The following is a 27,163-nucleotide window of genomic DNA, read 5'->3' on the forward strand; positions in this document are numbered from 1 at the left end:
GCGTGGGTTTATCTCTGGGCTTTCTATCCTGTTCCATTGATCTATATATCTGTTTTTGTGCCAGTACCATACTGTCTTGATTACTGTAGCTTTGTAGTATAGTCTGAAGTCAGGAAGCCTGATTCCTCCAGCTCCGTTTTTCGTTCTCAAGATTGCTTTGGCTCTTCGGGGTCTTTTGTGTTTCCATACAAATTGCAAAATTTTTTGTTCTAGTTCTGTGAAAAATGCCAGGGGTAGTTTGATAGGGATTGCATTGAATCTGTAGATTGCTTTGGGTTGTAGAGTCATTTTCACAATGTTGATTCTTCTAATCCAAGAACATGGTATATTTCTCCATCTATTTGTATCATCTTTAATTTCTTTCATCAGTGTCTTATAATTTTCTGCATACAGGTCTTTTGTCTCCTTAGGTAGGTTTATTCCTAGATATTTTATTCTTTTTGTTGCAGTGTTAATGGGAGTGTTTTCTTGATTTCACTTTCAGATTTTTCATCCCTAGTGTATAGGAATGCCAGAGATTTCTGTGCATTAATTTTGTATCCTGCTACTTTACCAAATTCATTGATTAGCTCTAGTAGTTTTCTGGTAGCATCTTTAGGATTCTCTATGTATAGTATCATGTCATTTGCAAAGAGTGACAGCTTTACTTCTTCTTTTCCTATTTGGATTCCTTTTATTTCCTTTTCTTCTCTGATTTCTGTGGCTAAAACTTCCAAAACTATGTTGAATAAGAGTGGTGAGAGTGGGCAACCTTTTCTTGTTCCTGATCTTAGTGGAAATGCTTTCAGTTTTTCACCATTGAGGACAATGTTGGCTGTGGGTTTGTCATATATGGCCTTTATTATGTTGAGGAAAGTTCCCTCTATGCCTACTTTCTGCAGGGTTTTTATCATAAATGGGTGTTGAATTTTGTCAAAAGCTTTCTCTGCATCTATTGAGATGATCATATGGTTTTTCTCCTTCAATTTATTAATATGGTGTATCACGTTGATTGATTTGCGTATATTGAAGAATCCTTGCATTTCTGGAATAAACCCCACTTGATCATGGTGTATGATCCGTTTAATGTGCTGTTGGATTCTGTTTGCTAGTATTTTGTTGAGGATTTTTGCATCTATGTTCATCAGTGATATTGGCCTGTAGTTTTCTTTCTTTGTGACATCCTTGTCTGGTTTTGGTATCAGGGTGATGGGGGCCTCGTAGAATGAGTTGGGGAGTGTTCCTCCCTCTGCTATATTTTGGAAGAGTTTGAGAAGGATAGGTGACAGCTCTTCTCTAAATGTTTGATAGAATTCGCCTGTGAAGCCATCTGGTCCTGGGCTTTTGTTTGTTGGAAGATTTTTAATCACAGTTTCAATTTCAGTGCTTGTGATTGGTCTGTTCATATTTTCTATTTCTTCCTGATTCAGTCTTGGCAGGTTGTGCCTTTCTAAGAAGTTGTCCATTTCTTCCAGGTTGTCCATTTTATTGGCATTGCTTGTAGTAATCTCTCATGATCTTTTGTACTTCTGCAGTGTCATCTGTTACTTCTCCTTTTTTATTTCTAATTCTATTGATTTGAGTCTTCTCCCTTTTTTTTCTTGATGAGTCTGGCTAATGGTTTATCAATTTTGTTTATCCTTTCAAAGAACCAGCTTTTAGTTTTATTGATCTTTGCTATCGTTTCCTTCATTTCTTTTTCATTTATTTCTGATCTGATTTTTATGATTTCTTTCCTTCTGCTAACTTTGGGGTTTTTTTGTTCTTCTTTCTCTAATTGCTTTAGGTGCAAGGTTAGGTTGTTTATTCGAGATGTTTCCTGTTTCTTAAGGTAGGATTGTATTGCTATAAACTTCCCTCTTAGAACTGCTTTTGCTGCATCCCATAGATTTTGACTCGTCGTGTCTCCATTGTCATTTGTTTCTAGGTATTTTTTGATTTCCTCTTTGATTTCTTCAGTGATCACTTCGTTATTAAGTAGTGTATTGTTTAGCTTCCATGTGTTTGTATTTTTTACAGATCTTTTCCTGTAATTGATATCTAGTCTCATAGCGTTGTGGTCGGAAAAGATACTTGACACAATTTCAATATTCTTAAATTTACCAAGGCTTGATTTGTGACCCAAGATATAATCTATCCTGGAGAATGTTCCATGAGCACTTGAGAAAAATGTGTATTCTGTTGTTTTTGGATGGAATGTCCTATAAATATCAATTAAGTCCATCTTGTTTAATGTATCATTTAAAGCTTGTGTTTCCTTATTTATTTTCATTTTGGATGATCTGTCCATTTGTGAAAGTGGGGTGTTAAAGTCATCTACTATGAATGTGTTACTGTCGATTTCCCCTTTTATGGCTGTCAGTATTTGCCTTATGTATTGAGGTGCTCCTATGTCGGGTGCATAAATATTTGCAATTGTTATATCTTCTTCTTGGATCGATCCCTTGATCATTATGTAGTGTCCTTCTTTGTCTCTTCTAATAGTCTTTATTTTAAAGTCTATTTTGTCTGATATGAGAATTGCTACTCCAGCTTTCTTTTGGTTTCCATTTGCATGAAATACCTTTTTCTATCCCCTTACTTTCAGTCTGTATGTGTCTCTAGGTCTGAAGTGGGTCTCTTGTAGATAGCAAATATATGCGTCTTGTTTTTGTATCCATTCAGCTAATCTGTGTCTTTTGGTGGGAGCATTTAGTCCATTTACATTTAAGGTAATTATTGATATGTGTGTTCCCATTCCCATTTTCTTAATTGTTTTGGGTTCGTTATTGTAGGTCTTTTCCTTCTTTTGTGTTTCTTGCCTAGAGAAGTTCCTTTAGCAGTTGTTGTAAAGCTGGTTTGGTGGTGCTGAACTCTCTCAGCTTTTGCTTGTCTGTAAAGGTTTTAATTTCTCCATCAAATCTGAATGAGATCCTTGCTGGGTAGAGTAATCTTGGTTGCAGGTTTTTCTCCTTCAGCACTTTCAATATGTCCTGCCACTCCCTTCTGGCTTGCAGAGTTTCTGCTGAAAGATCAGGTGTTAACCTTATGGGGATTCCCTTGTGTATTATTTGTTGTTTTTCCCTTGCTGCTTTTAATATGTTTTCTTTGTATTTAATTTTTGACAGTTTTAATATGTGTCTTGGCGTATTTCTCCTTGGATTTATCCTGTATGGGACTCTCTGTGCTTCCTGGACTTGATTAACTATTTCCTTTCCCATATTAGGGAAGTTTTCAACTATAATCTCTTCAAATATTTCCTCAGTCCCTTTCTTTTTCTCTTCTTCTTCTGGAACCCCTAAAATTCGAATGTTGGTGCGTTTAATGTTGTCCCAGAGGTCTCTGAGACTGTCCTCAGTTCTTTTCATTCTTTTTTCTTTATTCTGCTCTGCAGTAGTTATTTCCACTATTTTATCTTCCAGGTCACTTATCCGTTCTTCTGCCTCAGTTATTCTGCTATTGATCCCATCTAGAGTATTTTTCATTTCATTTATTGTGTTGTTCATCATTGTTTGTTTCATCTTTATTTCTTCTAGGTCCTTGTTAACTGATTCTTGCATTTTGTCCATTCTATTTCCAAGATTTTAGATCATCTTTACTATCATTATTCTGAATTCTTTTTCAGGTAGAGTGCCTATTTCCTCTTCATTTGTTAGGTCTGGTGGGTTTTTATCTTGCTCCTTCATCTGCTGTGTGTTTTTCTGTCTTTTCATTTTGCTTATCTTACTGTGTTTGGGGTCTCCTTTTTGCAGGCTGAAGGTTCGTAGTTCCTGTTGTTTTTTGTGTCTGTCCCCAGTGGCTAAGGTTGGTTCAGTGGGTTGTGTAGGCTTCCTGGTGGAGGGTACTAGTGCCTGTGTTCTGGTGGATGAGGCTGGATCTTTTCTTTCTGGTGGGCAGGTCCACGTCTGGTGGTGTGTTTTGGGGTGTCTGTAGACTTATTATGATTTTGGGCAGCCTCTGTGCTAATGGGTGGGGTTGTGTTCCTGTCTTGCTAGTTGTTTGGCATAGGATATCCAGCACTGTAGCTTGCTGGTCGTTGAGTGAAGCTGGGTGCTGGCGTTGAGATGGAGATCTCTGGGAGATTTTCACCGTTTGATATTATGTGCAGCTGGGAGGCCTCTTGTGGACCAGTGTCCTGAAGTTGGCTCTCCCACCTCAGAGGCACAGCACTGACTCCTGGCTGCAACACCAAGAGCCTTTCATCCACAGGGCTCCTTAATTTGGGATGATTCGTTGTCTATTCATGTATTCCACAGATGCAGGGTACATCAAGTTGATTGTAGAGCTTTAATCCGCTGCTTCTGAGGCTGCTGGGAGAGATTTCCCTTTCTCTTCTTTGTTTTCACAGCTCCCAGGGGCTCAGCTTTGGATTTGGCCCCGCCTGTGCGTGTAGGTCGCTGGAGGGCGTCTGTTCTTTGCTCAGACAGGACGGGGTTAAAGGAGCCGCTGATTCGGAGGCTCTGGCTCACTCAGGGCGGGGGGGGGGGGGGGCGGGGGGGGCGGTAGGGAGGTCACGGAGTGCGGGGCGGGCCTGCAGCTGCAGAGGCCGGCGTGACGTTGCTAGCCTGAGGCGCGCCGTTCGTTCTCCCGGGGGAGTTGTCCCTGGATCCCAGGACCCTGGCAGTGGCGGGCTGCACAGGCTCCCCGGAAGGGGGTGTGGATAGTGACCTGTGTTCGCACACAGGCTTCTTGGTGGCGGCAGCAGCGGCCTTAGCGTCTCATGTCTGTCTCTGGGCTCCGCACTTTTAGCCGCGGCTCGCGCCCGTCTCTGGAGCTCCTTTAAGCAGCGCTCTTAATCCCCTCTCCTCGTGCACCAGGAAACAAAGAGGGAAGAAAAAGTCTCTTGCCTCTTCGGCAGGTCCAGACTCCCCCCCCCCCCCCCCACCCCCCGACTCCCTCCCGGCTAGCCGCGGTGCACTAACGCCCTGCAGACTGTGTTCACGCCGCCAACCTCAGTCCTCTCCCGGCGCTCCGACAGAAGCCGGAGCCTCAGCTCCCAGCCCCGCCCGCCCCGGCGGGTGAGCAGACAAGCCTCTCGGCTGGTGAGTGCCGGTCGGCTCCGATCCTCTGTGCTGGAATCTCTCCGCTTTGCCCTCCGCACCCCTGTTGCTGCGCTCTCCTCCGCGGCTCTGAAGCTCCCCCACTCCGCCACCCGCAGTCTCCGCCACCCGCAGTCTCCGCCTCCGAAGCTCCCCCACTCCGCCACCCGCAGTCTCCGCCCGCGAAGGGGCTTCCTAGTGTGTGGACACTTTTCCTTCTTCACAGCTCTCTCCCGCTGGTGCAGGACCCGTCCCTATCCTTTTGTCTCTGTTTATTTTTTTCTTTTGCCCTAACCAGGTACGTGGCGGGTTCCTTGCCTTTTGGGAGGTCTGAGGTCTTCTGCCAGCGTTCAGTAGGTGCTCCGTAGGAGTTGTTCCACGCGTAGATGTATTTCTGGTGTATCTGTGGGGAGGAAGGTGATCTCCGAGTCTTACTCTTCCGCCATCTTCCCGGAAGTCCTCTGTACTTTTTCTGGTATGATTTTAGCGTCACCATCTTCCAGCTTCCCAGCCACAGAATTACAGGTGCCTGAAATTCTACCTTTAGAGATTCATTCTTTGTCTCAGGCTTGCTTTCCTTTTGACTTGCAGAGACACCAGAACTACCCTGTAAGTCGTCTTAGTCATCAACCTTCTAGTAAGATTCTTTGCTGGAAATAGGTGAAATTGGGGAAGATAACAAAATGTGAAGAAGGCAGTTCATCAAATATTGAGGGTAAGGAAAAGGGACACAATAAAAGCAGTAATAACAGTATCATAGGGGAAGGCTGCAGTGGGGATCCTGAACTTTGACCTTCTTTACACTTTGGGCAATGAATGGTTGTTAATGTTGTTGGTGCACTGGAGGATGAGTTGGGTGTTGTGAAGCAGTCCTCTTTTCTCCTTTCAGCATTTCAGTGCATTGAGGCCATGCAGACCTGCTTCACTCAGGACCAGCTGGTGGTGGAGTGGCAAAGCTCTGCTCTGGAGGTGGATACATGGATGATTGAGTGGGTCCCAGATTTGGACTCAGAGTCCTCAACCATTTCCTGGGAATCTGTGTCTCAGACCAGGAACTGGGCAATCCAGCAGGGTAGCCAGTGCAGAGCGCACAAGTTCCCTCTGTGTAGGATTCTGTTTCATTTTCATCAGTTTTTAAATCCTTAACTTTGGCTTCAAAACTGTAAATGTGAGTAATAGAATTTGACAAGCTAGGGCAAGCTTAAGGAAGTGTACTTCTTGGCATTTCCCAGCAATACTAGAATAGGAAGCCGTAGGTATCAGACCAGGCATCTGGTGTGTTTCCAGGTGGGAAACACCATCTTGACACCCACCATCAGAGAGCTCTTCCCAGATATATTGATCACATGGATAACACCAGAGTTTGTATCCCATCTGTCCTACCCAGGGCACCTCCTTCAGTTCTGGTTGCCTGTTTCAGATCTAGGCCCCTTCCCCAGGTGATTGATACAGGGAATAGCCTTCTTTTCAAGAAAGCCCCTGCTCCATGTAAGACACATAAGTGAGGCTTTACTCTCCAACCATTTCTTAATACTTAATAGCATCCACATGAAGAGTTATGCTTATGTAGGGATGCAGACAGAAGAGGTACAATTTATGGTACCTGAGTTCTCTAGGGTGATACGCTATTGAAAGAAGGGTTAAGTTTATTCTGTAGTGCCCCCAAATCATGTAACAAAATCAGTGATGGAGGAGAGACTGGAGCTCTTACTTCTCCTTTCCTGGGTGGCTCTGTCATTTTGTCAGAGTGGTGCAGGTTTAGTTCTAATAATTAATTTAAAAATGTTAGAAATGGAATAGACATTAGAGACCATCCAACCTAACTTCCTTATTTTCCATATGTGGAAACTATAGAAAAATAAAATATCTTCTGTAAGTGATAGCACATAAGTCTTAGTCTAGCTTTCCTTCTTCTATGCCATGCTCTGCACCTAATGCTTGTTTCTCTCTCTTCCCACTCTCTCTGTCCCCCCCTCTCTCTCTTTCTCCCTCTCCTTTCCTCTCCGTCTCCCTCCCTCCCCAACCTTCCCTCTCTCTCTCCCCCCTCCCCTTTTTCCACAGATGAACTAAAACCTTTCCGGTGCTATAACATCTCTGTGTATCCAATGTTGCAAGACCGAGTGGGTGAGCCATATTCTATCCAGGCTTATGTCAAAGAAGGTGGTATGTATGGACAAGTTTCTGTTGAGGAAAGGAAGCACTGGGGGCTGTCCAACATTTACACAAGGCTGTGAAGGCCTGTAGCTTGTTCACAGTTGCTTTAGTGCCCATCCGTGCTGCACCTTAGCTCGTAGTAAGCTATGTATGTTTGACCCAGTTGTGGTCACGGTATGGATTCACTGAATTTTTTTTTTTTGGCTGTGCTGTGTGGCATGTGGGATCTTAGTTCCCCGACCAGGGATCGAACCTGCACCCCCTGCATTGGAAGCGTGGAGTCTCAACTACTGGACCACCAGGGAAGTCCCTGGATTCACTGAATTTTAAAGCTGGAGTAGACATTAGAGATCAAGTCCAAGCCCTTCATCTCACAAATGGAAAATTGAGGCTCAGAGAGGTGAAATAACTTGCCCAAAGTCACAAAGAAACTCAGTGCAGATAGCGCTGTAAGCAGAAACAACATTTAGCTAAGACCAAGTTAGGAACCCTAAGAGTTATTCGTAACTTGGAGATGCTAGAACATTATTTATTTTTAATTATGTAGTGATAAGCCAGGATTTTATTGGCAAACCACTCAGACTGTATCTTTTTGAAAGTTAACATCTTCCAGATTCAACCTTAGGAAATATATCCTGTCACTCAGAGGTAGCCCATGGAGGCATACTCTTTAATTGTTTGATAATAGCTATTACAGGTATGAATGAAAGAGCTGGGCTCCAAATCAGAGTGAGAGGTCTTGTTCTCTGGTCTTGGACACTGCTTCCCTTCCTGTTCAAGATGGATGATTCTAGACAACAATTTTCTCAAACAAACTGATTCATCAGTTCCCTACTCTGCCCCCACCTCCCACCCCCAGCACTGATTAGTCTGAGGACTGGCCAGAGATTTTGTGGGGCAAGGATCTGCTGGGGTGTAATTCGGTGTTTATTATTTATCTCCCTGTCCTATAAAGGTCCATCAGCAGGTCCCATGACAAAGGCGGAGAACATTGGTGTGGAGACAGTCACAATTACATGGAAGGAGTCCCAAGAGTCAGAGAAACGGTTTCATCAACAACTGTACCATATTTTACCAAGCTGAAGATGGAAAGGAATTCTGTAAGTGAGCTTATCGACAAGTTGAAAGAACCCCAAGCCCCAGATAGGTGCTATGGATAGACCTGCTATAGGGGTGACTCCCATGGCTGGTGCCCTGCCACCTTGCAGGAATCACTCAGCTTCTTTGAGCTTCTCTGAAAATGGGGCCAAGGGCACCCACCTCTTGAGTTTTTTAGAGTCAGGTGAGAGTGAAATGACTGTACCTGAGAGTCTGGTAGGAACCAGAGGGCTTGATATAATTTGTGCCTATCAGGCCGTGAACAGGTGGGCCTTCTGGGAGCTTCCTGACCTCTATTCCAGAGTGGGGCATAACCTGGATTAAAGGCTGGAGGGGGACAGACCCTGTTTCGTGGCACTTACTTCAGTGCAGGACCCTTTACCATGACTCTTACCGCCCACTGCTTTTTTCTTGCGTCTACAATATTGCCTAACATCCTGAGTTCTGGGCTGGGCTTGGATTCCCATTTAGGCTAATTTGTTGTTGTTGTTGTTACAGTAGAATACATATAACACAAAACTGACCACTTTAAACATTTGAAAGTGTACAATTTAGTGGCATTAAGTACATCCATAATGTGCAACCATCACCACTACCTATTTCTGCCCCAGATAGAAACCCTGTACCCATTCAGTCGCTACCTTACCCTTGTCCCACAGTCCCTGGCGACCACAACATTGCTTTCTGTCTCTATGGATTTACCTATTCTGGATATTTCATATAAACAGAATCATACAATATGGGGCCTTTTTTTGCCTGGCTTCTTTCACTTAGCATGTGTTCAAAGTTCAGCCATGTCATAGCATGTATTAGCACCGCATTCCTTTTCATGGCTAAATAATTTTCTATTATATGGATAAACATTTTGTTTATCCATTCATCAGTTGATGGGACATTTGGGTTGTTTTCATCTTTTAGCCAGTGTGATTAATGCTGCTATGAACATTGGTGTACAACTATCTGTTTGAATCTCTGCTTTTTATTCTTTGGGGTGTATTACTAGGAGTAGAATTGCTGGGTCATATGGTAATACTAGTTTAACTTATTTAGGAACCACCAAACTCTTTTCATAGCAGCTACACCAATTTACATTTCTACCAGCAATATATATGAGAATTCTAATTTCTCCATATCCTTACCAACACTTGATATTTTCCATTTAAAAAAAAAGTGTGGCTATCCTAGTGGGTGTAAAGTGCTATTTCAATGTGGTTTTGATTTGTACTTCCTTAATAACTAATGATGTAGAGCATCTTTGTACTTGCTCTTTGGCCATTTGTGTATCTTCTTTGGAGAAAGTCTTTTCAGACTCTTTGCCATTTTTTTTATTTTTATTTTTTTTGCGGTATGCGGGCCTCTCACTGCTGTGGCCTCATCCATTGCGGAGCACAGGCTCCGGACGTGCAGGCCCAGCGGCCATGGCTCATGGGCCCAGCTGTTCCACGGCATGTGGGATCCTCCCGGACCGGGGCACGAACGCGTGTCCCCTGCATCGGCAGGTGGACTCTCAACCACTGCGCCACCAGGGAAGCCCTGCCATTTTTAAATTGGGTTGTTTGTCTTCCGGTGTTGAGCTGTTAGAGTTTTGTGGGTTTTTTTTTTAACATATTCTGGATACAGATTCCTTATCAAATATATGATTTGCAAATATTTTCCCATTCTGTAAGTTGTTTTTTCACGCTCTTGATAGTGTCTTTTGATGAAGTTCAGTTTAATCTTTTTGCTGCTTGTGTGTTTGGTGTCATATTTAAGAAATCATTGCCAAATTTAAGGACATATAGATTTATCCTATGTTTTCTAAGCGTCGTATAGATTTAACTCTTATATTTAGGTCTTTGATCCATCTTGATAGGCTAATTTTAATCAGAACATGAATAAAGAGATTGGGGTATGAGGTGGCCAAGTTTGGAAGCCCAGGTTCCAATGCTTTTATATCAGTGCCACTAAAGCACAGTTTTCACTTGGGTTTGGCTGTGGTGTTTGACTTTTATATTTTTCCTTTAGCCAAGACAGTCAACTCCAGCATCTTGCAGTATAGCCTGGAGTCCCTGACACGAAAGACCTCTTACACTGTTCAGGTCATGGCCAGCACCAGTGCTGGGGGAACTAGTGGCACCAGGATAAACTTCAAGACATTGTCAATTAGTGAGTACTCCTTCAGTCCCTGGGAATGTCTCCTTGGCATTTCCTTTAGGCTAGTCACAGATGATGTTTCCCAAAGGCAGGGGGAGGGCAAGTGAAAGGGAGAAGTGAGAAGAACCATTTGCTCTCTGACTCATTGGCCTTCCTGGAAAGCATATGGGTGACGAGGGAGGAGGGAGAGCAGGAAAATTGAGAGCTGAATTTGGAAAGATGGGTCATTTTGCTTCTTCCTGGGTAGCCCCGAATCTTCTTAGGGAGGAGGGATCAAGTGAATGCCAACTTCACTGTCACTCCAAACCAGCTCCCACCTCAAGGCTATCCCCAAGTTCATAGTCACCAGTCCCTGTGTGTCAAACAAGGGAAAGCCTTGGTTGATCAAGCACCATTGGCCCACTTAACCTCATTGTTTGTGGAGTTTTTTGAGTAAAAAAGTGTATAATATGTTCTACTAATCAGCTTTTATATTAAAAAATGAGAGCAAGAGGGCTTCCCTGGTGGCGCAGTGGTTGAGAGTCCGCCTGCCGATGCAGGGGACACGGGTTCGTGCCCCGGTCTGGGAAGATCCCACATGCCGCAGAGCGGCTGGGCCCGTGAGCCATGGCCACTGAGCCTGCACATCCAGAGCCTGTGCTCCGCAACGGGAGAGGCCACAACAGCGAGAGGCCCATGTACCACCAAAAAAAAAAAAAAAAAAAATGGGAGCAAGAAAAATTTAATAAATACAACAATAATGTAAAATACAATGTGATTCATACGATGGTTATGGGGAATATTCAAGAGGGAAAGAAGACAGGCTGAAGAGGGAGATGAGGAAGAAAGAAGGAAGGAGAATGGGAGAAAACAGAGAAATAGAATGGGAGAAACAGAAATCTCTGTCTTTGAATGACAGAGGTTTGATTTTAAGGATATACTAACACTTTAAAAAAATGAAGCTTAAAAGTGAAGGAACATTGCAAAATTTTCAATAAAAGCTATAAATAGTCTAAGTATTCTTGAAATTCTCCTGTTCATCATCACGCATCCAAAAGAATAAAAATAGCTTATGGTTCTGGAAAATGTGAGTAAAACATGTGTTTTTACACAGAAAACATGTTCTGTTTTTATTGACTAACATTGTCTTTTGGGAGTTCTTTTTGATATTGCTCTTTAAAGTCTTTTAAAATCATGTTATATTTTCACAACACTAGGCACAAATTGCATTATCTGATGGAATTTTCTCTACGGGTCAGATTGAAGGCAAGAGCCTGCCTTGGAGACTAGAAGTTTCTTACCCTTGGTTCTTTTGTTTGTTTGCTTTTCATTTTTTTATTGGAGTATAATTGCTTTACAATGTTGTGTTAGTTTCTGCTGTACAATGAAGTGAACCAACTATATATATACCTATTTCCCCTCCCTCTTGGACCTCCCTCCAACCCCACCCCCCCAATCCCACCCATCTAGGTCGTCACAGAGCACCGAGCTGAGCTTCCTGTGCATGTTCCTGCTAGCTATCTGTTTTACACATGGTAGTGTATATATGTCAGTCCTAATCTCCCAGTTAGTCCCACCCTCCCCTTCCCGCCCTGTGTCCATATGTCCATTCTCTACATCTGCATCTCTATTCCTGCCCTGCAAATAGGTTCATCTGTACCATTTTTCTAGATTTCACATCTATGCATTAATATGCGATATTTGTTTTTCTTTTTCTGGCTTACTTCACTTTGTATGACAGACTCTAGGTCCATCCACCTCACTACAAATACCCAATAAAACCTTCCTATAGGAGTTCACTGTGGTTTAAGCGGGTGTGCTTAATTGTTCTGGAATTTCTGATCAATTGAAATTAAAAAATCTTGTTGCAATAATAGTGGTTTTGCCACTCCCGGTTGTTTGAGATGGATCTGTCCCGTGTTTGGTTGGGGTCTGATTCAGTGTGTGTTGCCACCGGCTGCTCACAGGTAAAACAGAAATTCTCTTTTACCAGCAAGTTTCTGCTTTTTATTTTTAGAATAAATCATCAGGGAAATGAAGAGAGGATGCTTTTGCTTTGGGTTGTGGTCAAGAACTGATTAAATAATTTAGTGTCCCCGGCACACACTAAAAATCACACACTTCGGTTGTGATCTCAGTGGCATATTTGTTTGCTTATGTTTTATTACGTTTATTATTGCAGATATTCAGTAGTTCATTACTTTCTCTTATTTTTTTTCTGAAAATTTAATTTGCGGTTGTACCTACAGTGTTTGAGAACTCAGCATCCTTGTTTTCTACAAATACTGATTAAAACAAAATGCTGTAAAATGTAAAACATTGTAATTACCTTCCCATGTCTTTGTTGTATTTGTGCTGAAATGTTTTCACATTCCTTTGTCTGGAAGAAATTCTTTGCTTTCGTTTTGATTATGTTGCTTACCTTGAAAGCAATAGGTTTTGATATTTTCTCTTGGAAGATTTTATATATTTGGGGGAATATGTAATATATCTAATAAAAGATAAATATTATCATGTAAACAACAACAACAAAAACCCTCATACCTTTTTATGGCTGAGTGACATTCCATTGTATATATGTACCACATCTTTATCCTTTCATCTGTTGTTGGACATTTAGGTTGTTTCCATGTTCTGGCTATTGTAAATAGAGCTGCAATGAACATTGAGGTACATGTGTCCTTTTGCATTATGGTTTCCTCAGGGTATAGTGGGATTGCTGGGTCATATACTAGTTCTATTTTTAGTTTTTTAAGGAACCTCCATACTGTTTTCCATAGTAGTTGTATCAATTTATGTTCCCACCAACAGTGCAAGAGGGTTCCCTTTTCTCCACACCCTCTCCAGCATTTACTGTTTGTAGATTTTTTGGTGATGGCCATTCTGACCAGTGTGAGGTGACACCTCATTGCAGTTTTGATTTGCATTTCTCTAATAATTAGTGATGTTGAGCAGCTTTTCATGCGCCTCTTGGCCATCTGTATGTCTTCTTTGGTGAAATATCTATTTAGGTCTTCCACCCATTTTTTAATTGGGTTGTTTGTTTTTTTGATATTGAGCTCCATGAGCTGTTTATATATTTTGGAGATGAATCCTTTGTTGCTTCATTTGCACATATTTTCTCCCATTCTGAAGGTTCTGTCTTTTCATCTTATTTATGGTTTCCTTTGCTGTGCAAAAGCTTTTAAGTTTAATTACGTCCCATTTGTTTATTTTTGTTTTTATTTTCATTACTCTAGGAGGTGGGTCAAAATAAGTCTTGCTGTGGTTTATATCAAAGAGTGTTCTGCCTATGTTTTTGTCTAAGAGTTTTATAGTATCTGGTCTTACATTTAGGTCTCTAATCCATTTTGAGTTTATTTTTGTGTATGCTGTGAGGGAATGTTCTAATTTCATTCTTTTACATGTAACTGTCCAGTTTTCCCAGCACCACTTATTGAAGAGGCTGTCTTTTCTCCATTGTATGTTCTTGCCTCCTGTGTCATAAATTAGGTGACCATATGTGTGTGGGTTTATCTCTGGGCTTTCTATCCTGTACCATTGATCTATATTTCTGTTTCTGTGCCAGTACCATACTGTCTTGATTACTGTAGCCTTGTAGTGTAGATTAGTCAGGGAGCCTGATTCCTCCAGCTCCATTTCTTTTTCAAGATTGCTTTGCTATTCAGGGTCTTTTGTGTTTCCATACAAATTGTGAATTTTTTTTTTCTAATTCTGTGAAGAATGCCATTGGTAATTTAATAGGGATTGCATTGAATCTGTAGATTGCTTTGGGTAGTAGAGTCAGTTTCACAATATTGATTCTTCCAATCTAAGAACATGGTATATTTCTCCATCTGTTTATGTCATCTTTGATTTCTTTCATCAGTGCTTTATAGTTTTCTGAGTACAGATCTTTTGCCTCCTTAGGTAGGTTTATTCCTAGGTATTTTATTCTTTTTGTTGCAATGGTGAAAGGGATTGTTTCCTTAAGTTCTCTTTCTGATTTTTCATTGTTAGTGTATAGGAATGCAAGAGATTTCTGTGCATTAATTTGTATCCTGCCACCTTACCAAATTCATTGATTAGTTCTAGTAATTTTCTGGTGGCATCTTTAGGATTTTCTATGTATAGTATCATGTCATTTGCAAACAGTGACAGTTTTACTTCTTCTTTTCCAATTTATATTCCTTTTATTTCTTTTTATTCTCTGATTGCCATGGCTAGGACTTCCAAAACTGTGTTGAATAGGAGGGGCAAGTGTGGACACCCTTGTCTTGTTCCTGATCTTAGAGGAAATGCTTTCAGTTTTTCACCATTGAGAATGATGTTTGCTGTGGGTTTGTCACATATGGCCTTTATTATGTTGAGGTAGGTTCCCTCTATGCCCATTTTCTGGAGAGTTTTTATCAAAAATGGGTGCTGAATTTTGTCAAAAGCTTTTTCTGCATCTATTGAGGTGATCATATGGGTTTTATTCCTTAATCTGTTAATATGGTGTATCACATTGATTGATTTGCATATATTGAAGAATCCTTGCATTCCTGGAATAAACCCCACTTGATCATGGTGTATGATCCTTTTAATGTGCTATTGGATTCTGTTTGCTAGTATTTTGTTGAGGATTTTTGCATCTATATTCATCGATGATATTGGCCTATAGTTTTCTTTCTTTGTGACATCTTTGTCTGGTTTTGGTATCAGGGTGATGGTGGCCTCGCAGAATGATTTTGGGAGTGTTTCTCCCTCTGCAGTTTTTTGGAAGAGTTTGAGAAGAATAGGTGTTAGCTCTTCTCTAAATGTTTGATAGATTTCACCTGTGAAGCCATCTGGTCCTGGACCTTTGTTTGTTGGAAGAGTTTTTTTTTTTTTTTTTTTGGCGGTACGCGGGCCTCTCACTGCTGTGGCCTCTCCCGTTGCAGAGCACAGGCTCCAGACGCGCAGGCTCAGCGGCCATGGCTCACGGGCCCAGCTGCTCCGCGACATGTGGGATCTTCCCGGACCGGGGCACGAACCCGTGTCCCCTGCATCGGCAGGCGGACTCTCAACCACTGCTACACCAGGGAGGCCCCTGTTGGAAGATTTTTAATCACGGTTTCAATTTCATTACTCGTGATGGGTCTGTTACTCTTGGTTCTTATAGATCTCCCTGCTTCTGTCTTTGATCCTCTACCATCTGTTTTCCACACAGCAGCCAGAGTTTAAAATCCTAGACCCCCTGCCTAAAACCCACCAGTGGCTTCTGTTGTATTTTGAATTCAATCCAAACTCCTTCCCATTGCTTTCAGGACCCTTCCTCATCTGTCCCTTCCTGACCTCACCTCCCACCACTTCCCGTTTATGTTCTCATTTATACTTTTCCTTCTGCCTGGAATGCTTTCCCCAGCATGAATGTGGGCAGTTCTTTCTCATTATTCACATTAGCTCAGATTTCTTCCTTTGCCACCCTATCTAAAGGTGCTAACCCCCTACCCACTTTACCCTACTCTCTATCACCCCATTTTATCTGAAATAGGTTATTTATTGTCTGAATTCTTGAGCCAGAAGGTAAGCGCCACGAAAGTAGGGATCTTGTGTTTCTTGCTTCTTGCTATTTATTTTATTACCCAGAAGAGTGTTTGGCAATTGTAAGTGCTCAGAAAATGTTTACTAGATGAATGAAGTTGGAGGATGAATGTGGGGAACACAATTTCTGTCAGTATTATTCAGGGAGAAGAGAAATTGAATGAATTTGAATTAAATTGAAAGAAAACGTTTAGGGTATATGTTGCTGAAGCTACTGGAAGAAAACATTAATCTTTGATTTTTGTCAAGAAAGTAAGGGGCTCAACCTGCTACTGACTTTTGTTCTCCTTTTCTCAAAGGTGTCTTTGAGATTTTTGTTATAACTTCCCTGGTTGGAGGTGGCCTTCTTATTCTCATCATCCTGACGGTGGCATATGATCTCAAAAAACCCAAGTGAGTTTGTAGACAACAGTGTGGGCCCTCAAAATCGGGAGTGGAAAGGGGTGGAAGACACCATGGGTGGAAGAGGGCACACTGCCGTTAAGGGGTGTCCATTCATTCATTGAGTTGGTACATATGTATTGAATTTATTGTATGCCTTACACTGTGGCACATCAGAATTCTAACCAAACAGGAGGACTTGTACCCCCGACAGCGCTGTGCACCGGGCCTAGGACTTTTTGAAGCCGGGGAAAGGCCAGCTGCCCCACAGGCCTTGTCTTCTGTGTTTGGCATCTGAGACTAGAGTTGGGGAGAAGATCCTCTCTCTGTGTGTCTAGAGGGGACCCGTGGCAGCAGCAAAGGCCCTCAAGGCCACCAGCCTCTCTCCCAGGCAGAGCAGGGAGCAGGGTGCCCATGGAGTTAGAGCACTGGCCAGCGTATGCCCAGCACAGGCAGGTCCTTGCTTGTGGCGCAGTGTCAGAGGGGTCGCTGAGGGCCATTTGTCCTGCCTGCTCTGGCCACTGTAGGGAAGGAAGCTTGTCTTCAGGGTCTTGTGCTTTCTCTCTCCAGAGAGCCTCATTCTACCCTGAGGGTCAAGGGCTCTCTACCCATTAGACTGCTCTCTCCAGAGTTACACAGTCGTGGGCCTTCTCTGCCAAGCAGCTGTGCTTAGTTATGGCCAAGCTAATGTCAACCTGAGTCAGCTTTGGGTTGTAAGCAAGTCATCAGCACACGTTCTCGTACATTTTGCACGTCCGACAAGCTCCCAGGTGGTACTGATGCTGCTGGTTGGGACCACACTTTGAGAATCACTGCTCTGAAGTGTGGGTGTCTTGTAAGGCTTAGAGTGTTACCTTTCCTGGGGAATAAATCTCAAGGAAATGGCTCTGTGATGGTGTGATTTTCGGCATCAGGACCAGGGGGTGGAGATGCAGGGTGGGAGAGCAGGGAAGAGTAAGAAAAGCTTTGCCTGGGGAAAGGTCTCCTCCCATCACGTCCCATAGTTGACTTGCAATTTCACTCCCCAAAGTACTTTGCTTTCCCAGTTTCTGTCAGGAGGCTGTGAGCTTGCCCTTATTCAATAGGGAGCCATACGATTCCCTGCATCGAAGCCCTGCTCTTTGGCTTGGCCATGCAGTAGAAGTACAATTCTTCTTGGACTCACTTCCTATTTTAAAATCTTATCTCTTATTAGCAAATGAAAGCACCTATGTTGGCCCAGTGTCCCCAACCCTGCTGAAAGCAGTATAGCCACATGGCGTGGAGATGATTTAAAGGTAAACACTCCTGTTTTTGTTAAGGAGATTGTTGAGCAGGCTGGTTGTGGGAGGTGGACAGGGTGATGGACTGAGGTTTGCATAGGGTTCACATAAAGAGAACTCGAGGTTAAAAAGTTCCAGGGAATGGCTGGCAGGACAGGTGGAATCAGCCTTCCTGGAATGACTTTGACCTCATTCTTTGGACAAGAGGAAAGGGCTTTACCAGGCTCATAGGACCCAGTGTTTGCTGGGCATAAAACTGGTCCTATAAAGGGTGCCACGGAAGAGACACTGGCCCTACCCTTAAGGACCTGACTGTCTAATTAGAAAGCAGGAGAACCCAGCTATAAGATTGGAGACCATTTAAAAAGCAGCCAAGAGCAAGTTAATCTAGAGACCACCTGGGGACCCGAGGGGCCGCTAATGTGCATTTCTGTCCAGAGGCTGGGGCAGGCTGCATCAGATTGTTTTTCTCAGATTGGAGACATTGGCAATGGGGTTTTCTAGGGAGTTATCCGTAATAGAAACCTCCCATTTTCATACATTTTTAAATTCAAAACTGTTCTGAAATTTTAAGGTTTAATTTCTCGGTTAAGTAGAAAGAAGCCCAATCAAATATAACCTTTAAATCCTTGTTATTGAAGGACTGTTTCCAGTATTCCTTGATACGGAATTTTTAATATTAGCCCCTGTTTCAACTCAGAAGTCTTTTTTTAACACGGACGTGAAAATTATTTTTATTATTTAATTAAATTTTGGTTGTTTCTATTTTCTTCTCTATCATTCATGTGTTACCTTATTTCATTTCCTGCTTACCAAAAATTATTAAGAGAGTGAACTAATTCATAGGCAGTCTTGTCTGATGTCTAAAATGTTTTATGAATCATCTGTAGGTCTGGCCTCTGTAGCAGTCACTTATTAATCACTCACTATACGCCAGGCAGTGAGCTAGGCTCTGGGGATACAAAGATGTCGGACACCACACCCACCAGGAGGCCACCTTTGATTTTCTGGTGATGTTGGACAAGTTATTTGTCTTTGTGATAATTCTAATTTTGATGCTGCCATCTTCACTCGGATTTTATGAGCATATGATTATGTGGAAAATAGCCTTGAGCTCTCTAGAAGAAGAAATTGTTTGAATACACTGCATTCTTCTCAGGAAATGGACCACTCTTGCTAACCTCCCATGAAAGGGCACCACTTCTGGCCTCTAAGAGGGGGGCTGGTCCAGAGGTGGGGCTTTGGGTGTCCCAAGCCTAATAGCTTTTGGCTACATCATATGTGGCCCCCAAATGACCATTGGGGTGTCCCTTTCTCTTTTCCAGGATAAGCTAAATCTGAAGGAGTTTGATGACTCTGTGAACACAGAAGAAGATGGGATTCTAAAACCATGTTCTGCCCCCAGTGACCTTATTGACAGGTTGGTGGTAAATTTTGAGAATTTTCTGGAAGTGGTTTCCACAGAGGAACCTGAAAAGGGTCAGGAAAATATCTTGGGAGGGGAAAAGAATGAGTACATGACCTCCCCATATGGGACTTACTGTCCCGCAGTTTCAGTCGAGATTTCACTGAGAGAATCGCAACACCTATGTTCTGGAACGCCAGAGGGGATCTGCTCAGAAGCCAAAGAGCATCCTCTCCCTCCTACCCAAGGTTTAGGGCCAGACCATCTCTGTGGGGAAGGAGCACCAAACCCATACTTGAAAAATTCACTGACAACAGAGAATTTCTCATGTCTGAAAAACTTCTAGACCAAACCCAAAGAGAAGTCTAAATGCCGCCACGGCTTGAATCCCCCTACGTCTCAGTGTGCATGACTCACAGAGAGAAGACTTGGCTACAAGAGCTTCCTTGGCGTCTCCCCGTCCCGCTTGTGTTAGAGAAAGTTTCGCACACCCCCGAGTGACGCGTTGAGCTTGGTTGGCCCAGACGTGTAGCTTGCTTGAGAAGAAAGGATGGTGGACTTCCCTGGTGGCGCAGTGGTTAAGAATCCGCCTGCCAATGCAGGGGACACGGGTTCGAGCCCTGCTCTGGGAGGATCCCACATGCCGTGGAGTAACTAAGTCTGTGCGCCACAACTACTGAGCCCACGTGCCACAACTACTGAAGTCCACATGCCTAGAGTCAGTGCTCTGCAACAAGAGAAGCCACCGCAATGAGAAGCCTGCGCACTGCAACGAAGAGTAGCCCCGGCTCTCCGCCCGTGCACAGCAATGAAGACCCAACGCAGCCAAACATAAATAAATAAATTAATTAATTAAAAATAAAGATTTAAGGGCTTCCCTGGTGGCACAGTGGTTGAGAGCCCGCCTGCCGATGCAGGGGACCCGGGTTCGTGTCCCGGTCCAGGAAGATCCCACATGCCGCGGAGCGGCTGGGTCCGTGAGCCGTGGCCGCTGAGCCTGCGCGTCCGGAGCCTGTGCTCTGCAACGGGAGAGGCCACAACAGTGAGAGACCCGCGTACCACAAATTAAAAAAAAAAAAAATTACTTCTTCATTCCGGAGCCGGTGCTCCACAACAGGAGAGGCCACAGCAGTGAGAGGCCTGCGTACCGCAAAAAAAAAAAAAAGATTTAAAAAGAAAGGATGGTGATCAGCCTGAGCACTTTGCAGAGGAAAAGCAGTTTATTTTCTTTTGTTCAGATAACAAGCTCTCGCTAAGGCCTCTGCCGGATTGACTTGGAGGGGCAGTGGACACCAGAGGCGGACATATCTGGCCTTCCTGAGGAATTGGGCCATGGGCACAGTCTTTGCTGGGACCACTCCTCGCAGCTCCAAGAGAGACTTTCCCTGTTGCCAAAGAACAGTTGCTTAGTTGGCACTTGGGTGGTGTGCCAGGAGGCGAGGCTCTCTCCCTCCACCTTGACCTCCCTGGCTCCAGGCTACACCTCTGAGGTAGCGCTGACACCACTTTAGAGATTAAGTCTCTCTCTCAACATAGGGGTGGGAGGTGGTGTGGCCCTCCTGATGGTGTGCCTGAAATGCCTCATTACCCTCATTAAATCTCAAGTGTCTGTAGCAAAACCCCCGCCCAGGGCTCTTGCCCTTGGTCCACTGCATGGCTGGGGATGGAGGAACGAGGGAGGGCCTTGGCAGCGCGCTGGGGAACGGACTCTCGCTGGGCCGGCAGGTCCACACCACTGTCCAGACCACTGCCCAGCCCTGCAGACAGTTCCTGGAGGCCCTCGCTGCCCCTCTATCTTGCACCCAAGCCTGGGAATAGAAAGATACCAAAGACTGCAGCAGCTTTTTACAGGGACTCTGTCCCCTCACACTGGCTCAGAGCCCAGGAATGCTTACTAAACACACCCTTCAAAGGCCTCTTCCCAGAAGCAGCTGAGCAGGGCCTGTGCACATGGAATGCTTAGCACCTGTGCTGCTCCAACACCAGGATTCCTCTGCCTTCGCGCGGCAAAGCCCAGGGCTTGCAACCATGACTGGAGCTTCTAGCTCCAGTGCTAATGGCAGATACCTGGGAACTTATGGCTGGCACTGGGCTCCTACCCTGAGCACAGTGACATCACGTGACTTCCTGACGTGTGGCTAAGACTCACCTGGCCATCAGGGGAGGTCGCTGAGAGCCTGGTGAGATGGGGGCAGCAGGGCACGGTGAGCCCGGCATTTGCCAGAGAGAAAGGCTGACGGTAATTTTCCTGAGTGCTTGAGAAGTCAGTGCTTGTGTAGCAGGCACAGACTTCACAAGCCACCGACTCAGGTGTGCAAAACCATCGCTTTACTCTTCTAGAACTAAACTTAATTTCTGGCCCAAGCCCCTGGCCTTTCGAAGTGGCCATGGCCCAGTGCAATGATTTGCGTCGCCTCAGGTTTGTAACTCGGTCTCACTGGGGATTTTGTGCCCCGTCCACCCTGGGACTGGCTCTGAACGCCAACAGATGTTCAGGAGAGCAGCACGGAGTCTGCGGCCCGGCGCTGGGCAGGGATGTGCCTCCCCGCCTCCCCGCCACCTGCCTCTGTCCTCAGCCAATGGCTGCATCCTTATCACAGGCACAAGCAGGGTGATGCTTTCCCAAAGCTCTCCTCGTTAAATCTCCAGCGTCTGTAGCACCCTCCCACCCCCCAAATTCGTCACTCCTAGTTTACAGAACAGCAACTACTGATAAATCAAGGAATAAGGGGGGCCTGGAGCAGGGCTCTGGGGAACCTGTGTCCTGGGAGTGGAAAGGGACCAAGCGAAGGGGATACATGGGGTCCCAGCTGTGGTGGGTTCTCTACACCCTGATAACCTCCTCCACCCTCGACTGTTGTGATGTGGGCACTTCTGTGAGCCACCAGTCCCTCAGAGTTCCAGACGGGGCCCTTTCCGCCTGCTTCTGATTTGTGAACTCACAGGAAGTCCTAGCTTGGTGCCCCAAAACTCCTCCCTCCCTCCTGTGACCCTTTGCCACCTCCAGCTGAGGGACAGTGCAGGGGGGCCGGAGGAGCCCCTCTAATCTTGTTGGTCTCACACCTGGGTGAGGCTTTTGAGCCTGAAGTCCAAGAATTTGATGGCTGGGGAGAAGAAAAGGTCACAGGTGGCTTCTGTGAGTGGGTTTCAGAGATGAAGATGTTACCCTCTTCTCTCCTCCCCTTAATTATTCATTAAAGCCTGAATGAATAGTTTGCAAATACCACACCCTGGCCCTTCCTCTTTTCATTTCTTCTTCCCTTTTCTCACTTTCCTTCTTGCCTCCTGTCTTCTGCTTCTTTTTTCCCACAACTCCCAGCAGCTTCTCATCTTTTTAACACTTCCTTTTTTTTTTCCCTATTTCTTGTTTCTTTTCTTTTTATTCCTTTCTCCCCTTCCCATCAGCCCCGCTTGTAGGATTTCCAAATTTACTTTTGCTACCTTTGAGGGCTAGGGAAATCAGGGTCCTCTGTTTTGTTCTAGACGGTCCAAGATAGTTTCATAGGAGTCAGCATCTCCTCTAGTAAGAGGGGCAGGAAGCCCAGAAGCGCATTCTGCAGGCCACACACTTCGCTCTCCAGAGCAGATCACAGGACATGGCCTAAAAGAAGGCAGTGGTGACCTTCCTCTCCTGGAATCGAGTCATGAACTGTCCCCACTCCCAGTGTCCTGCGCTGCCTCTGTGACTGGAGAAGGTCATCTGCGTTTTCTCTGTTAACTGTCAGAGAGACGTTGAGAGGACACAAACAGGAAAACTTGTGTTTTAGCAAGGTCATTAAAAACTGATAAAATTCCCGTTAGAGTTTTCTAGGGCTCTGGGAACCATGCAAACAGCTACGTTAGTGCCCTATCAATAGCCTTTCTTTTACAATAATATCAGGGAAAAAAATGTTAAAGAATGGCAGAGAAGCCAATCTGTGGTTAAAAAAGAGAGATGATACCTTCATTCTTTCTCGGGTGGCTACAGTAAAACACAGTAAAAGCACCAGGTGGGGGGCGGGTCCGGGTGGGGAGGGGCGTGGCTTGAAAAGGGCCCCAGCCGTCCCCAGGCCGCTCCTACCTCGTGCGGGGAAAGCCCGTGCGGCCTGCCGGCTGCGCGGCCCGCGCCCCACTCACTGCTGCCGCTGCAGGCACGCTTCAGCCCAGGGCTCAGCCAGCCAGCCCTCAGGCCCAGTCTGGGCCCTGTTTCTGTGGGCCCATGAGCCAGAAATGATCCTGACATTTTGAAAGGCTAGAAAACGAAATGAAAGGAAGAATAACGTTTTAATGAGGTGTGAAAATTCCATAGAATTCAAATTTCGGTGTTTACCGGTGAAGCCTAATTGGAACACAGCCACGCCATCCTTTATGTGTCACCCGCGGCTGCTACCCACAGACAGAACTGAGTAGTAGCTGTGACACAGAGTTTCTCCTACAGAACCTAAAATGATCACCATCTGGCCCGTTACAGAAATAGTTTGCTGGCCCACCCCTGTGTAGCCCACAGACATGGGGCTCAGACTGCACAAAGCACTTTAACTTGGAAATGGTTGCTAATGAGAAAAAAAAAATCAGACTGTGTCATCCTGGGTTTCTAACAGGATAGGGACGGCCCGCTTGGAGGGGCACACATCCCTGGCTCGCCAGAGCCCTCACAGTCGCTGTCCCTGCTGCCCATAGCCAAGCTGGAGACTTGATGGCTACTTACCACTTACTCCAGTGGTCCTTGACCCAGGTCATTTTATCTCCCATCCCCCAGCCGTCACACATTTGGCAATGCCTGAGGATCCGAGCTCACCTCTGCCCTGGGCCCACGTCCCTTGCCATGGGTGCTGTTCAGCCTCCATACAGAGCTCTAGGTGGCACTCTTTTTTTTCTTTGTAAATTTAAATTTTGTTTTGGATTCAACTTTACAACAACATCGACGGCAAAAATCTCGTAATACCAACTATTTATATCATTCTTAATTCACGCCTGATATGATCTGTGTGTCCCTGTACATGTTTTCATCTACTGCAAGTTATATATTGATTCGATTGCAGTCTCCCTTTACTGTCACTTATTATTTCGTGTGTAAAATTCCATGTATGAATATAGCTCATGGTGGCTACACGGAACCCCTCAGTGTACCTGCGTGTTGTGGCTTGCTAAGAATTGTTTTAAACGTCCTCTTCGTATAGAGAGACACTTTAGGGAACTTCGTTGCACAAAATTTTCTTTTCCCACCTTTGTCCTCACTCCTTGGGACTGTTTCCAGAGGTAGAATGGCTGGGTCAGAGTTTTATGGTTACTGCATGACTGTGCCCCCGCGAAAGCTACACTGATTTGCAATATCACCAGACACGTCTGAAGTATCCTTTGTCCTTTTCCACTGGTCATCAGCTCTTCATTGCTGTTAATTGGATTTTGTCAATTTACTGGGTATGGTCAATGAAACTTCATAGTTATTTGTGTTGCTTAAATCATTATGAAGCTAAACTTTTCCCATCTATATCTTACTGTCCACATGTCCACCTGTTGACATTACAGAGTCTTCTATTTCTAAGCTCCCAGGGGCGTTGAGAGACCAGCTGAGCGCTAGAAATGAGAGGCACTAAGCAGGACTTCAGAACAATTGATGGACTTTGTCCTCTGGTTGACTATTTAAAAGTATGTGGGTTTTGTAGGGTATTTAAAAAGACATTTCATGCAGATGTATTTTAACTGTTTTATGCAAACATTAATTAGCGACAAGGCCTATTTATAATCAAAGTATGTGGCTTTACCGTGTCTTGCGCTCTTGCTGGGTTGGAGGTCCGGAGCGGAGTGACAAGGGTCATCAGCAGGCCTTGTTCCCTCTGCAGCTTTTACTGGACACTCGGGTCAGCAGGGGGAGAGTTTGCTCAGAAGCACAAACAGCCACAGTCCACGTTTGCAAGGGCCTGGAGACCTCCCCTGCCCTCCGTGCTGAGCTCCTGCTGGGCCATCCTGTCCAGATGCCTGTCCCCTTGCTGCTGAGAAAGGTGCGGGAGAGGCGGGGGGTGGGAGGTGACCCCTCCAGGAGAGCTCACAGCCAGCCGGCCCTGAGCCGCAGGGGGCTGTTCAAGGGAATCGAGGTGCTGATTCCCTTTGTAGGAATGGAATTCTCTGTCCTGCCCAACTTCACTATATGTGTACGGCGAAATGCCAGGAAGGTGTCCGGAGGCCTGGACTTGGAGACAGAAATCAAGATGTGCAAACCAGAATGATGATGGCAACGAGGAAGGCTGACCACGTGTACCAGGAGAGACGCCTCTCTGTGGGCTGTGCATGTTGTCTTTTCCACATACTGTTCGTATGTCGATGCAACACGTAATGCATGTACAAGAAAGTTCTCTGTCTTAAGGAGAGTATGAAGACATGTTATTATAATGAGAATAGCCTTTCAAATGCTTTATTGTAAGTGCATTTACATTTTGATCTTTCAAATAGTAAAGCTGTAATACCGTTTTTATGTAATGCTATATTTCCATTTTAAAGCTTTACCCACTCAGATGTTTAAAATGAGACGTGAAAAAATGTAAAAGGCTAGCTTTGTTAGACATGAGGGGTCTTGTGGCTGTGGGAAGCACCAGAGCTCCAGGTGACCGGGGATCAGATGCCGGCAGTTACCCCTGCGCGCCTCCCACCAAGGAGCCAGCCAGGCCTCACGCCCGAGCTGGGGTTGTCTTCCTGCTTGATTCCTCGGGGCAGAGTTTCAAACTCCTTCCGGCTCCTCGAGCTCCCTCGGGGTCTCCCCTCACTGCTCTCAGCAGGTGACGTGGCCCCCACTCATGGAGGATGCACTGCCGGCCCGTCTCTCTTCCGGGAGGGCCTCAGAGGCAGAGGTGGCCCTGCTCTTGTCCATCCTTTCCTTGGCCTCTCCTGTACCTTCAAGTTCTCCCTCTCCAGCAGTTCCTTTCCCTTGGCCTCTAAACTTGCTCTGGTTGCTTCCAACTTCAAAGAGGACAAAGGATGCTCCTTGATCTTCACCTGCATCTGCTACCTGTGACCCTGCAGCCCGGTCTGTGCTTTAGGGTTGAAAGGGCCACATCTAGTGTAGCAGTTTCTCCAGGTGGCTGAACTCCTTTTCTTTTTCTTATTTTGGTAGTGAGAAGATTGCACTGCTAAAATATTCTAGAGGAATAGAAAGCAAGTGCTTCAGGAGCAGACAGTTTTGGAACAGGGTACAAGGGCACCAGACTGGCCTCTTAAGTACCCAAGTATAAGGCACACGTGTGCCCACTCTTGTTGGAGAAACGCTGGAGTGGGGCGGTTACCAGATTTTGTTCTGTTCATCACTAAGTTCGCCCACAGTTAATGTTTACGAGCACTTGCTGTGTACCAGGCATGTGCTAAAGGCTTTCTGTGCATTATCCAGCAATTCTCACAGCGCTGTGAGGTACTACTACCCAACTTGCAGAAGGGTGGGGACCATAGATAGGGTAGTACCATTATCCAATTTACAGACGAGGAAACTGAGCTCAGAGAGGCTTAAGTGACTTGGCCACGGTTCTGCAACCAGGGAGTGGTGGGTTGCAACCCAGGCTCCCAACTCCTCTTGTGCTACTCTGCCTCTGGTCAATAACAAGTTGGCTCCTGGGGTCAGAGAGAGTTAAAGGGGAGTGGAGACTCCAAGGTGTGGAGGGCCCTTGAGAATCTCTTCTTGGCTGGGCCTGGAGACCCTTCCTCTCTCTCATTGCCTGCCAGGACCCCTGAGATTGGTTTCAGATCCAGGAGTGGGTAGGGTTGGGGGCGGGCACCATGTCCATGTTCTCAGCACAGGGAATGAGAGGAAGGGAGAAGACCCAGGGAGCTTGAGCTTCAGGATGGGCTTGGGAAGCTGCAGAAGCCAGACGAGGTGCCACGACAGAGTGATAGACTCTGGGAGCACCCTGGGACCTCGGGCAGGGCAAAGGGAAGTCTGGTGGAAGAGGGGATTTCCCATGACAGTTGGAACAGGGCGCTGCACGTGACTTTCCCCTCCCACTAATCCCTTCCTTCCACTCCTCCCTAATCACGCTTCCGTTCTTTTTGTTGTTGTTGTTGTTGAGGTACACGGGCGTCTCACTGTTGTGGCCTCTCCCCTGCGGAGCACAGGCTCCAGATGCGCAGGCTCAGCAGCCATGGCTCACGGGCCCAGCCGCTCCACAGCATGTGGGATCTTCCCGGACCGGGGCACGAACCCGTGTCCCCTGCATCAGCAGGCGGACTCTCAACCACTGCGCCACAAG

The 27,163-nt window shown here is 45.3% G+C and overlaps 1 protein-coding gene across 1 annotated transcript; it reads left to right on the top strand.

Annotated features, from left to right (window-relative positions):
- Positions 1-5,813: 5,813 nt before the first annotated feature.
- Positions 5,814-25,068, top strand: IL31RA (interleukin 31 receptor A; the record flags this gene model as incomplete). The annotated part of the gene is given in 11 exon segments (XM_079918617.1): positions 5,814-6,069; positions 7,059-7,160; positions 8,107-8,176; positions 8,178-8,251; positions 10,254-10,394; positions 16,205-16,298; positions 17,482-17,485; positions 17,489-17,563; positions 18,874-18,968; positions 24,776-24,934; positions 25,047-25,068. Coding segments are annotated over 10 exon segments (1,065 nt in total). The 3' UTR covers positions 24,930-24,934; positions 25,047-25,068.
- Positions 25,069-27,163: the final 2,095 nt, after the last annotated feature.

Source organism: Stenella coeruleoalba, assembly GCF_951394435.1.
Source record: "Stenella coeruleoalba genome assembly, chromosome: 3".
Lineage (NCBI taxonomy): Eukaryota > Metazoa > Chordata > Mammalia > Artiodactyla > Delphinidae > Stenella > Stenella coeruleoalba.